Source organism: Siphateles boraxobius, unplaced genomic scaffold (genome assembly GCF_051911475.1).
Source record: "Siphateles boraxobius isolate OS27281-9 unplaced genomic scaffold, OSU_SipBor_1 22, whole genome shotgun sequence".
NCBI lineage: Eukaryota > Metazoa > Chordata > Actinopteri > Cypriniformes > Leuciscidae > Siphateles > Siphateles boraxobius.
The window spans coordinates 35,918,106-35,932,595 of record NW_027508833.1 but is presented as its reverse complement, the minus strand read 5'-3'; the positions used below and the strand labels follow the sequence as shown (position 1 = coordinate 35,932,595).

Sequence of the window (14,490 nt, the reverse complement as noted above, 5' to 3'; positions counted from 1 at the left end):
AAATAGTATAAGTTTGACATAGACTTTGGACATAGACTCCTCTGCTGCTTCAATGTATATCTAATGAGTGATTATAATCACGGTTTTAATCAATATTTTTCCTTTTCAATCAATCAATCAATCAAGATTTTACTTAGGAGTTACCAGTGTGATTACTGAAATGTTATTTTCATGTATTCTCTAATGTCTGTATTTGATATCAGAGAGGTGACTGGGTCTAGCTCATGCTAGTAATACAGCAACAGTGCTAGGTTATTTAGCCCAGCTTCCAGAAATGAAATATGGACTTGTTTTGTATTAGAAAGGTCTTCAAGTCAAGTCATGTCACCTTTATTTATATAGCGCTTTTTACAATACAGATTGTTTCAAAGCAGCTTTACCGAGACAACAGGAAAATAATGTTGTAATAGTATTGTTAAATATAAAATTAAATGTCCCCAACTAAGCAAGCCAAAAGCCAATGGCGACAAAGGCGAAGAAGGGCGAAAAAGGCGACAGCAAGGAACCAAAACTCCATCAGTGACAGAATGGAGAAAAAAAACTTGGGAGAACCCAGGCTCGGTTGTTTCGAAAGCACCTATTGCTAAAAAAAACTATCATAAAAGGTTTAAAAATGCATAATAATAGTGATGTTTATATATATATATATATATATATATATATATATATATATATATATATATATATATATATATATATATATATATATATATATATATATAAAAGGACATTGCAAGAGGAAAGGGAAGTTATTTTGATTAAAGATTGCAAGCACAGGGTAGCCTAACGTTATGTATTTAAAAAATAATGATGATGATGACGGATAAAGCATTTATAATAAATACTTCAATATTCCATTAGAAAATATTAATTGTCATTTTTTATTTCATAGCGACTGAGTTTTCGTTTCATTTTTTTAATTTATTTTTTTATATAATTTTTTTTAGGAGATCAGTTTGATTTTTTCACAATCTCAAATGGCTCACTTTCCCCTGATGACCACGCGATGGCGCCATGAAGCCAAATATCGAGGTAGGCCGGTGGTGGACACTGCTCGCGGACGGGCTTTAGGACCGCGGGGTGTGTGGGGTTTTGCCGTGAGCCGCCTGTCTTCTGGTGCAGCTCGTTGTTCGGAGTCTTTTCGCCGAACATGTGGTGTGATAGTGGCGTCACTACACTTGCCGCAGTCACTAACAAAACCGATTGAGACCGAGGCACCGCTTTCTGACGAGTGCAAGGAAGTGTGACACGCGAGCAGCAGGTCAAGAGCAATGAAAACCGAGGGAATTGAGGGCACTGAAAGATTCCTGAGCCCCGGTAAAGGCCGGGGACTCAAAGCCACTAAGCAGTTCAAAGTTGGTGATCTAGTGTTCGCCTGTCCGGCGTATGCGTACGTGCTGACAGTGAACGAGAGAGGCGGACACTGCGAATACTGCTTTACCAGGTCGGCAATCCTTTTAAGTCCACGTCTGACACTTTGTGTCTTTGTGTACGAGACTAACGTTAGATCCTCCTGAATTGTTGTTCACGGATGTTTCATTTGACAATGCATGCATGTACACCAAGAGCTTTATAATAATAATTGTCAACTTTTATAATAGTTCTTGATCAACTTTGTTTTGGTCATGGCATATTTGACAGGCAGCTACTGCATTTACTACAAGGCTGGTTCCTCTTAAAGATGGCTGGCACATGCTTTCTATTTTCTCTGCGTTTAAATGCTGCTGGGTCATGCACTGTGAAGGGTGACCCACTTTACACACTTCCAACACGGACACTGAGTGCTGTGGATGTTTAGTGAAATCTTTCTTTTCAGGCAGTCAGTCTGTAGATTTTTACAGGAGACGTGTGTTTGTGTGATCTAGACTGCATAAATCCACTAGACAATGGCAATACACATATCATAAGCATATATAACAACAGACAATGTAAATGATTATATTATGGACTTAAATGAGAGCTTTTTGTGTGATTGATGCATTTGTCAATGGTGAACTTTTTGCACTTTTGTATTGTTACAATAAAGGTGATGTATGACTTTGTTCCATTGAACAAGAATGGAGACGTTAAAGTTGGTATGCAAGAAAAATTCACCATATCTGTTTTCTAAATGCTTGTTATATATCTTATTGTTAGGGATTTATTCTTGCATGAGTTTAATTTTTAATGAAACTTTGTAATGTTTAATCAAAATGTCATAACTGGACCTTCTGGGGAAATTTCTCTGGTGATGCATGCAGGACGTTTCCAATCATTTTATCTGCCTAAATGAAAATTCTGTCACCATTAACTCACCCTCATGTCGTTCCACAACTGTAAGACTTTTGTTCATCTTCAAAACGCAAATTAAGATATTTTTAATGATCACTTAGAGATTTCTCTCTGTATTGAAAGTCCAGGTAACCATTGATGCTTCAAAATGTTCATAAAGACATCCATGTGAAAAGTTTAATCCAAGTTTATAAGGGATAGTTTAGCTAAAATTATCATTCTTTCATCATTTACTCACCTTTTTAAAACTGTAAGAATTACATATTTCTGTGGAGCGTAAAAAAGTGTGTTCAGGGTCAATATTAACTAAAACTGTATAGTTATTACCAATATTCTTCAAAATATCTTATTTTTTTCAGGAGAAAGTCGTATATGGTTGGAACGGGTGAGGAAATGATGACATGATTTTTATTTTTGGGTGAACTTTAGAAAGAATGACAGAAATAAGATGCAATCAATGAAACTTAATGGTGACCGTTGCAAAAATCTTTTGTGCTCTACCAAAGAATGAAAGTATTTTGGTTTTTAAAAGGCATACAGGTAAATAATGACATGATTTTCATTAAATTTAACATAGAGGGAAATGGTGGCATGCTAAAGTGTGAATTGTGGATCATCTAAAAAAATATATAACTTTTTTTGTCATTTCATTCACAGGAAAGAAGGGCTGTCGAAGTGTGGAAAATGTAAACAGGCCTATTACTGCAATGTAGAGTGTCAGGTAAGTCTGTGTTTGTGCTTTTTATTGAGGGAAACGACATCATTGTCTCTCTGTGTGGATTTGCTCCATTGTCCAAATTACAGAAAAATTTCACCCAAAAAAAAAGAAAATTCTGTCATTATTTACTTACACATCATAATGCCCATATGCTGTGGAACACAGAGACATACAGTACTGTGGAATGTAATGCTGAAACACTGTATTGACCAATCAGAAGCCACGGCCATAACAACCTGTTTCATAAAGTTCATTTTGCTCTGTCAGCATATATCAGAGCTTTTTTCCCAATGCTTAGTACTTACACTACAGTGCTCTAATTGTGAGGATGGTCCCACTGGAGCAACGCTGTTGAAGTGCTTTTCCGGTGTATGAGCCAGAGTAGCATAGTCTTAGAATGAACTCCATAGTTAATGCACTCACTTTACCTGGAATCAAACCTGCAGCCTTTGTGTTAGCAGCGCAGTACCTCAACAACTCAACCACCCTTAGCTACATATCTGAGACTAGTTTTGATCCATCCATTCTAATCAAATGTAGGGTCGTGGGGTTTCTGGACAGTTTATATATAAATAAATAAATCATTGTATATTTTTTAAGAAATATGCACACCACCGTTTTCAACTAAAAACAGAAAACATATGCACTTTGGCCGTTCCCTTTTCGGGCCTGAAAATGCAAACTTGGGTTTCAAAATGCAAGTTTTTGAAAACGATACCGTTATCATCACCATGTAAAAGAATACTGTCTTTGAACTTCCGTTTTTGCGGTTGCTCTGTATATTTCTATGGCATTGCTGTCCAGGAGTAATTAGGTTTTGTAGTGGATTTACTTAATTTAAAGTTAACAAAAGTTATCTTGAGGATTGTAATGTTTAGAGCAGATGGCTTAACAAATGTCAGTAGACCGGGAAGTTCATTCCTAAATACGTAAGATCGCTGTGAAAATAGAGACCGGAAGACAAAAGACAACGAGTGCAGCGCTGAAAAGGGGCGGGGCTACATAAGTTCTATAGAAACAAGCGCCCAACATTAGAATTTTGTATTGTAACTTCCGTTTTTGCGGTAGCTCTGTATAATTCAATGGCATCGCTGTCGAAAATTAATTTTCTAGTGTAGTGGATTTACTTATTTTCGCATTAACGAAATCGGATATCATAACAAATGTTAAAAGTGGATATTATAACAAATGTCAGTAGATCGGGAAGATTTTAAAACGAGCGGTTCATTCATAAATCTGTAAGATCTTACTTGTATGCTGTGGAAATATAAAGCATAAGCAAATTAGACTGAAAGAGACATACAAACAATCTTAACAGCCCCAAACATTTGAATTGTAATTTTTAGTTTATATATTGACTTTTTACTGTTTTAAAAGGCTTTCAAATATTTATTTCATCTCATCAACTTTGTATAAGACAAAGCACATTGACTCAGTTCCTCCAGGATGAGAAACGGGGATCGTTCTCCGTAGAAACCACCGCCAGAGTGACAGCTCTGTAATTGATCATTGCGGGTGAGAGAGCTTAAAATCTAGCACAGAAAATAAAGATCATCAATAATCCATTTGCACTTGCACTCTTACCACAAGGCCCTTCTCTCTTGTCCCTGCTGTTTTTCTGCACCCCACAAGTTGTGACGTTAGAATCAGCCTATCCATCATCATCATACGGTTTTAAGCTTTTCCAATTCAGGCTTGTCTCTCTGGAGAATCCTTGCTCTGAGTTTAGGCTTTTATTCACATATAAATGTTGATCAGCCTACATAAACAGAAGCTCAGCCGTACTTGCTTGACGCACGAGAACAAACCTCATTGGTTCTTGTGGAAGCTCAAACGTGCTGCGTAACACAAGAATGTACCTCATTGGTTCTCGCACATCAAACAAACATGCTTGAGCATCCGTTTACCATGTCTGATGTGTCCGTTGATTAATGTTTATATGTGAATAGCGTCAAAATGGTAATTTCATGGACTCAATGGAGAGACCGTCTTTTGAGGATGAACGAAAATCGAACAGGTTTGGAACATCATGATGATGATGACAGATTTTCTAATTTTGGGTGAACTAACCCTTTAACGTAAAGTCATAATGTAAGGTAATTTGCAAAAATGTAAGGTTTATGAATTATCATTAGATCAGGTCCTCCCTCATGACAATGACAAGGATTTTTACTTCAACCCAAATGCAACGCTCTATTCCCTGCTAAATGACATACAGGAAGTCCTGCCTCAAAATCACACCAATGATCTAAGACTTGCAGCAGAACAATGATTTGATAGCACCGCAGTGTTTATACTGCGGAAAGGAAAGCTACAAATGGTTGTCTCTGGGAAAGAAATTACACACTGTTGTCCATTTAATTATAAAAAGCAAAAGTACAAAAAAAGAACAGCAGACCAATATAAATAGAGCAGTGATCATGGAGAAAATCTGCGTAGCCTGTTTATTTTAAGGGACTTGGTTGTTGCTCTATTCTTAAATTGAGCTGAAAGGCGTTCTGATCACGCTGTTGCTATGACGATCCGTCTCAAATGCATTAGGGATCAGTTTCTGTTTGCTCGCCAGAACACAGGATTTAGTTATTCGTCGCCCAGTAGCCCGTGAGGCTGGCTGAGTCTAATTCAAAGTCTTATCTCTCAGGAATTCTCGTATTCGCCTTGAGGTTCCCCTCCATTCGAAAGCATGACTCATCAAACGGAAGCGAGCCGACATTCGATCGGTTATATCAAAAGCATATCATCTCAAAAAGAAGAGCTGTGACCCTTCATGCTGGGCGTGGTATTCATCTGTTGATGAAATATGAAAATATGCTATGTTTCCAGTTTGTGTGAAAATAAACAATGGCCTTGTCCTTTCCTTAGAGAGGAGACTGGTCCATGCACAAGCTGGAGTGCTCCGCCATGTGCGCATACGGAGAGAACTGGTGTCCGTCAGAAACCGTACGACTGGTCGCCAGAATAATACTCAAACAGGTGAGGACAACCAGGGTTTCTGGCATGCAGTATAACTTTTTGTTTTCAGCTTTAAAGGAAAAGTTTATTTTACTATTTGCTATTTATTATTTTGAATGAGCTAATTTATTAGTAACTTTTAATAGTTTTTTTATACCTGTCTATTTAGCCTTGTTTTTATTTTTAGTTCAGTTTTAGTATTTCATCATTTCTAAGTTCAAATTTTTCATCAAATTTTATTTTTATTTTATTTCAGCTTTATTTCAATGAACTAATATAATTTTAATAGTTTTAGTTAACAATAACAACAGTGCTCTAAAGTCACGTATTTCCGGGTAACTTTTCATGCAATTATTATTACACATTTCATTCTCTGCTAGAACTATATTGCCTGTTAGAGCTTAAACGTTTTTGTTTTTTTTTTTTGTCTGTGGAAGTATGTTGAGGAGGCAGCTCTCCAGCTCCTCTGCTGTAATAATGTCTATAGCTACAGCCACTCTACTCACGAGTACTTCAGTTCAGAGAGTAAGAGAGGTCTAGTGCTTCCACATTCCTCACCTGCCAATTCGTTTTTGTTTTTTTGTTTTGTTTTTTTTGTAGTTTGAATGTAGTTTTAAGTTCGCAATGTACCCTGCAACTGTACATGTCTGAATACCTTGAGAAAAATAAATGTTATAGAGGGTTTAGAGAAGAGGCGGCTTGCTCAGGATTGATAAGATTTTTTTATAATGTTTTTAAAATAAGTCTCTTATGCTCATCAAGGATGCATTTATTTGATCAAAAATGGTTTTCTATATTTTAAAAAGAGTTTTTTTTCCTGTGCCTCATGCTGATTTAGTGCTCAAGAAATATTTCTTATTATTATCAGTGTTGAAAACCGTTGTGCTCCTTAATATTTTTGTGGAATAAATAATATTTTTTTCAGGTTTCTTTGATTTAATAGAATGTTTAAAAGAACAGCATTTATTTGAAATGGAAATCTTTTGTAACATCATGAATAACTTGTCACTTTTGATCCATGTAATGAGTCCTTCCTTGCTGAATAAAGGCATTCATTTCTTTAAATAAATAAAAACTTACTGAAACCAAACTTGAGCAGTCATTTAAGTTCTTAAAAATTGCAATGATGGAAATTGTTTTAGAAACTAATCAACCAAACATTTATAAATGAGTTTGCTCCTTTTAGCCGCTTCATTCGATGCTATTATTATGAATGCGCCTGATCGTGAGATTATAGGCAGGGAAAACGGCACACATCTCTGTTGTCTTCAGAATCCAACCAGATCAAGCAGTTTCAGTAGACAGGCTGTTACACAAACATTGGAGTTAGATGTGTCTTGTTGCCTTCCTACCTCCATATGTTGCTTGTGAAGGCAGGAATCATCAGGTTTCAGACACATCTAGAGTGAGTCTGAAGGAAGTCGGCTCTTTCTGCTGCACCTGTTCAGATGATTAAACTTCACAGGTGTGAAAACACGGATGGCTTTTCCTTTTCTGAACACACTGATGCAAAGTTCACCAACAGTAATATTCAGTCATTTTAGAATTGATACAATCCAGTGCACAGCTGATGATTTAGTCTAAGTTTAGAATTAGATGTAGAATTGTCAGTGCTTCTCTGGCACATATGGTGCTACCATGTGTTTTTTATGGATGTCTTTTTCCTGAATGTGTCAGGCCCGGCAGCTCTCCGTGACTCACTCTGCCGACACATGGCGCTTTGTGTCACACAGCATGTGCCCGTTAGACAGTTGGCCAGAAAACTGTTCGGTCTCATCAAACACTGAAACAAGGTTTTGTTTTGCATGTTTGATAGTTTGCGAGGATTATGTCGCATCTAACTTTGAAACATTTTCTTGTTTTCCAGAAAAGCCAGACAGAAAGGACTCCTTCAGAAAGAGTGTTGACTCTTAGTGAATTAGAAGCACGTAAGTGTCTAGTTGTTCTCTAAGTGAGTCAAACAATATCCTTATATGGTTTAAAAAATGCAAAGTGAAGTCTGTTTCTTTTGCGTAAAAGAGGGTTTGAAGTTGAAGTCAGTAAAAGGCTGGTGACTTTCCACAACTGTTTAATGACCCTTACCATCTGCCCTGTTGGCTCTCACAGATATATGATGCCTAGAGTAGGACTTGAAGTCTTCGCATGTGTCTGAAATTGTAACTGGTGGTGCCATGTGACAAAAAAAAAAAAAAAATTGATGAAAAGAGAGCTATTACTGCTATTGTCCTGATATTCAATTATATATTAACATTCTATCTAATTTGTGGCATAGCCATAACAATGTAAGACTGGAGTCTTTTTGAAGATGAAATGCTAATTTCCTTCTCTGTACAATGTTTGTCAGATCTGGACAAGATGGATGATGAGAAGAATGAGATGAACGATACAGACATTGCTGCACTACATCACTTTTACTCCCGGCATCTCGATTTTCCTGATAATGCAGCACTTACTGAACTCTTTGCTCAGGTAAAGTTCACTTTTTTTTATTTTTTAGTTGCGTATAGTTTTGTGGCTCTGCATGTTTTTCATTAAATGAACACAGAGAAATAATATTTAATCAATTTTATGCATCAATGAAGAAATGCAGTAAAGCAAGAAATAATTGAAGTATTATCTCATATTTTAACTGCAACATCTTAACTCAATCAAATTTTTTAATCGAGTAATTGAAAGTGACAGTTCGAAGATATTTTTACAGAAATTAACTCTCCAAGTTTGTTTTGCTTCTAAATAAAAAGCCAAATTTAAAAAATCACAATATTAACAGGATTGCTTTATTTTAAATTGCCAGCAAAATCATGCAAACTAAGTATTATAAGAGCTGATTATATTTGAATCACTTTATAAAGTATGAATGCGCATCTATGAAATATAAATACAATATATTTTTTAATAAAATATAAATTTTATTTTAAAGGGATAGTTTGTCACTGTTTACTCACCTTGTAAAATCTGTTTGACTGACTTACTTTTGTGGAACATAAAAGAAGATATTTAGGAAATATTTTCGTGTTTTCAATGTCAATGGTATCTAAAATGTTTAGTTACTTGCCAAAATTCTTCAAAATAACTGCTGAAGAAGGAAAGTCCTGTTTAGAATGACATGCATTCTCATTTTTATTTATGTTCCATGAAAGTATGGGTTTAGAAAAAATTATCCCTTTAAGTAATCCTAGGTTAGTTCTCACTTCAGAAAGCATGACATATGTTCCAAAACCTTGTACCCTATTTGTGGATAGTTCCATGTCTGTGTGTCCATGCTAATTCCTCCTTTTTACATCACAGGTGAATTGTAATGGCTTCACCATTGAAGATGAAGAGCTGTCTCATTTGGGTTCTGCTGTTTTTCAAGAGTAAGTCTCATACTTGAAATCAAAACCACTGCCTTGACCAAAATATATGAAGTACTTGATAGTTATTGAATGTCTTTCCTTGGTAGTGTTGCTCTGATGAACCACAGTTGTAGTCCAAATGTGATTGTGACGTATAAAGGTACAGTAGCCGAGGTGAGAGCGGTGCAGGAGATCAACCCTGAAGATGAGGTGAGGCCGGGCCACGTTATGCTGGTTCCTAATATTGTATTGTATTGCAGCGTTTGGGACTAAATAGTGACTCAAATATTACACTTACGGTAATGCTAAATTTTGTTATCTTCACTGGCCAGACCTCACATTATTTTTATTGTCACATTCAGGAAGCCTTTGTTGTTTGTCTTTTAGCATTATAATCGTTGTCATTAAATTGTAATGTGAAATGTTCATGTAAAATACAGTATTATCTGACTAGTCAGTTTTGAATTCTGACATCTATTATAGTATTGCAAAATGATCTCATTACTAATTTAATTGTTGTATATTGTGTGACAGTCCTCTTTGTTTCTCTGGAATAGATCTTCAACAGTTACATTGACCTCCTGTATCCAACAGAGGATAGAATTGAACGGTTGAAAGATTCGTACTTCTTCACCTGTGACTGTAAAGAATGCACCTCTAAATCAAAGGTGAGTGTCATTTTAACCCTGTAATAAACGACTTTTCATATACGGCTGCATTCACACTTTAAGTTCAGTTCTTTTGGTCCAACCCAAAAAAAGATGATAATACATTTTAGGGCTGCAACTAACGATTATTTTGATAATCGATTAATCGGACGATTATTTTTTCGATTAATCGATTAATCGGATAGAAATTAAATTAGATTTTTTTTTTTATTATAACTAAATAAAACCGTAAATCAGGGTATTTATGTGTAAAAGTGTACTTTAAAAAGTGCAAAAGCCACACATTGAGTTTTACTAATATCAATATTTGCATTGTTTTTAATGATAATTGCTGATGGCAAGTTGACAAACATGATTATTGTTAAAAAAAATATCATCCAACATATTATGTTTTAACACAATTTTTGTTAAAACAAATTTACACAGACATGTTGTTCAGATGTGAATATCTGAACTAAAAACAAACTAAAAACATCTAAAATATATAATTCATTTAATTTTTATTTAAAATTAATTATATATAAGGAATATAAGGATGAAGAATATAATATATATTATATATAATATATAAAAGAATAATATAAGGATAAATTGATTAAATAAATATAGAAAGACTGAAAACAATTGTGTGAACGTAGAGCCGCAGTAGATCGCGTTTGAAAAACAATTAAAACTTAGTAGACAAATGCTATAAAAAGAGAACGGAATGGAGGTAACGTTACCCAGCAAGCTAACAGGCTTGAGTAAAGGACAGGAGAAATTATGCATTAGTGCACAAGCATTCGCTGAAAACCACTGAGTACAGTGACTAAAAAACAATATTTTACTGCTGCTGTTATTAACAGCAGCAGTACAACCTTTGTATTTAATGTATTTAATTACAACCTTTGTATTTAATGCTTCACTTTGTAAACACCGTTTTAATTTAACCTATTTCTGCGGTAGCGCTATTTTAATCCATCACTTACGTTGCGAGCGAACTGATTGCACAACCTGATGCTCGAGACAAAATACAGACATCCCGGAAGTCCCGGGAGTCTCCCGCATATTGATTGCGGCTCCCTGATGCCCGCGAATTAGTTCAAACTCCCGAAATCTAGAGCGCGCAAGCAAGAGCGCGCATGCGAGACAGAAGAGACTGCTCCAAACCGTGTAGCGGGCGCGCTCGGCAGAGCGCCTGAGGGAGAGAGACCTTGCGTGTGTGTGCGTACCAGTAAACGCTCCCCGTGACGTAAGCAGACCAACTAATCGATAATGACATTCGTTGACAACGATTTTCATAATCGATTATAATCGATTTTATCGATTAGTTGTTGCAGCCCTAATACATTTAGTCCTGGTTTGCTAAACGTTCACACTGTCATTTTTAAGACCGAGCCTAAAGATACAAAACAACAAAAAACAAAGAAACTTACCGAATATCCAAAACAATGCTGTGTGCTGGGGTAAATGTGCCCGTCATATGTGTCGTATATGATGGCGTTTTGTCCGGCTGAGAACTCGTGAAGAGTTTATAAAATGTGTAAAGGAGTCAAAACAGCATCAGGAATTCCTCTGTTGCACACAAACGAAGATCAAAGGAGAAGGCGTTTCTGACGCCTTTACCGAACTGTTACGGCTCCTATGACGAGAAAAAAATCAGGTATGCTTCAGCATTCTGTCCTTTTTAGGGTCGTATCTGGTGACATCATATCATGTTTTTGGTTCGTTTATATGTCTGTGGTCCTTTTTGTGTTCATATTTCTGTCGAAATGCACCAGAGTTCGTTTGGAAGCGGACCGAGACCCATCTTTTTATATGTAATAAAAGCATGAATAAAAATTAACACTAATAAGGGAACTCAAGTCGATATATGTGGAATAACACCTTCTTTTTTATTTAGGACAAAGCCAAACTGGAGATCTGTCAGAAGCTTAGCACACCTCCAGAGGATGAGGAAATCACACAGATGGTCATGTATGCCAGAAATGTCATTGAGGAGTTCAGGAGAGCAAAGCACTACAAAAATATCCTTCATTGGCCTTTTCTTTTTTTTAACCTTTATAGTTTTGTCTGTGATATCGGCCAATATTTTGAATATAGAGCAATCCAGAGGCACTGGGATATATTTAGTCTCCACACTTGAAGCTATACTAACCTTTGAAATATATTGTGTGACAAAACATACACTAGTGTTTTTTAAAAATACAACTGCTTGAAGAAAATGTAGTCTGAGCAGATCAGACCAAGCTCCCTTTGCCAGACACTATACACTACCATTGAAAAGTTTTGGGTCAGATATATATATATATATATATATATATATATACACTGTATATGTATATACACTGTATATATATATATATATAAACTTTATATATATATTTTTTGTTGTTTTTGCTTTTATTCAGCAGTTATGCGTTAAATTATATATTTTTTAAATCTACAAACTGTTTTCAACATTGAAAAATAAGTTATGTTTCTTGAGCACCAAAGAATATAAGAATGATTTCAGAAGGACCATGTGACACTGAAGACTGGAGTAATGATGCTGAAAATGAAATGTGTGCAAACAAAAAAAACTAAAAAAAAAAAAATATATATATATATATATATATATATATATATAACAGAGAAAAAAAATTATTTTTAAAATTGTAGTAATATTTCACAATATTACTATTTTTACTGTATTCATAATCAAATAAATGCAGCCTTGGTGAGCACAAGACACTTTTTTCACAGACCCCAAACTTTTGAACGGTAGTGTATATATCCTGAAGTTGTGGTTTTGACTAAAAGTTCCTTGACCGCTAAGTACCCCCCAGTGAGCTGCTGGAAATCTGTGAACTAAGCCTGGAGAAAATGGGTTCAATCTTTGCCGAAACCAATGTGTACATGCTGCATATGATGTATCAGGCAATGGGTGTCTGTCTCTATATGCAGGATTGGGACGGAGCAATGAAATATGGCGAGAAAATTGTCCAGCCCTACAGGTAATGCTGGGTCCAGTGTGTTTCCTGTCTTTCTACCTTGACTTGTTTTAATTTAAAATTCTAATAATAAAGAATTTACAGTGTATCCACTTTACTAATAGTGTCCAATGCACCTATCTTTCTAGTGTGCACTACCCTCCTTACTCACTGAATGTGGCTTCTATGTACCTGAAACTTGGAAGATTGTACTTAGGACTTGAGAGGAGTACACAAGGAGTTAAAGCTTTAAAGAAGGTAAGGTGTTAGCGGTAATAATAATGCAGTTTTAGATGTGGGCGTCCTTTTGAAATCTAAAAAAAAAAATGTTTTTAAATATTATTAGACCCATCTAGGCTTATAAATTGTTGTGGCTGAATTTATCACAGGCTCTTGCAATCATGGAGATTGCCCATGGTAAGGACCACCCGTACATCGCTGAGATTAAAAAGGAAATAGAAGACCAGAAATAATGGGAACACATGGAGGAATATGCATAAAACACTGGCATGTGTCTTATACCTCTCCTGGGAATATAAAAACAAAGTGATGTCAAAATTATCTGTTTATCTGAGATGTCATTTAAATTAATTTTGTGTTTTGTAAATAGATGGCCTGAGTCTGAGATACTTCGTTGCTTGTATTGTCTGCACTTTGAACACACGTGCTATACTGTTTTCTGAGAAGGGCTAAAAATTAAGAATCATATCATATATCCCAGGTTTTTAACAACATTTTGCCCCCTCATGTAGCAACACAATATATTTTTTTTCAATAGCTTACGAATGTAAATCATTTATATATTCTCAATAAGGCGAAAGACTCTGATCCTGTTTTACTTGTCTGTTTGCATGGTTATTGTTTTTGCACTGACCAAAATATATCATGGATACTGTTAAGATATTAGACTTCCAATCAATCAGTGCATTTCATAGTGTTACAATCATTGTTGCTTATTTGTTAAACGTTTCTTGTTTGTTTAGTATTGTGCTATTTTGACAAGTAGTATGGGCAACAAAAAAAGGAAATAAAAAAAGATGCAGACTGCCACATGCAAAATACATTCAATTTAATGTGACAACACTAAAGTAATAAATTCCTATGACAAACACTGGATTTTGGATTACATGTTTTTTTTTTTTTTTGTGGAAAACAAACTATTTAAGATGTGCAACCAGCATCGAAATAACACATTTATCTCTGAATTGTATCACTAAATACATTCAGCGACTTGTAATCATCATCATCTGCTATTGTTTTTGTCATAAGTCTCTTTATAAGCTGTGTTGCATCCCTGGCAGTAACCATGGTGATGAAATCCATATATGGCTCTCAAACCATCTGCTATGACCCAGAGCACGTGTTTGGCAGAGCCTTTTGGAAGCAGTATGGTGCCATTCATCTCTCTACAGAGCACTGCATTGAGGAAGACAAACAGGAACAGAAGAGTAACCATTCAGAAGTGTATAGCAGCAAGGGATTAGAAATCATTACACAAACACAAATCATATGTGGTGTATTAACTATGGTCATCAGGTTTGCTTAAAGCCCAGTTTCAGATCAGATGTCACTAATTATACAGACACATGATTAAC

At 35.5% G+C, this 14,490-nt stretch overlaps 1 protein-coding gene across 1 annotated transcript; it reads left to right on the top strand.

Annotated features, from left to right (window-relative positions):
• The first annotated feature begins 1,003 nt into the window (after positions 1 to 1,003).
• Positions 1,004 to 14,011, top strand: smyd2a (SET and MYND domain containing 2a). The gene is made up of 12 exons (XM_077239939.1): positions 1,004 to 1,444; positions 2,929 to 2,992; positions 5,852 to 5,962; positions 7,809 to 7,869; positions 8,286 to 8,410; positions 9,230 to 9,297; positions 9,384 to 9,486; positions 9,834 to 9,944; positions 11,827 to 11,950; positions 12,745 to 12,919; positions 13,045 to 13,153; positions 13,285 to 14,011. Exons 1-12 carry the CDS (start codon positions 1,272 to 1,274, stop codon positions 13,366 to 13,368), a joined length of 1,308 nt encoding a protein of 435 aa, XP_077096054.1. The 5' UTR covers positions 1,004 to 1,271; the 3' UTR covers positions 13,369 to 14,011.
• The last annotated feature ends 479 nt before the right edge of the window (positions 14,012 to 14,490 follow it).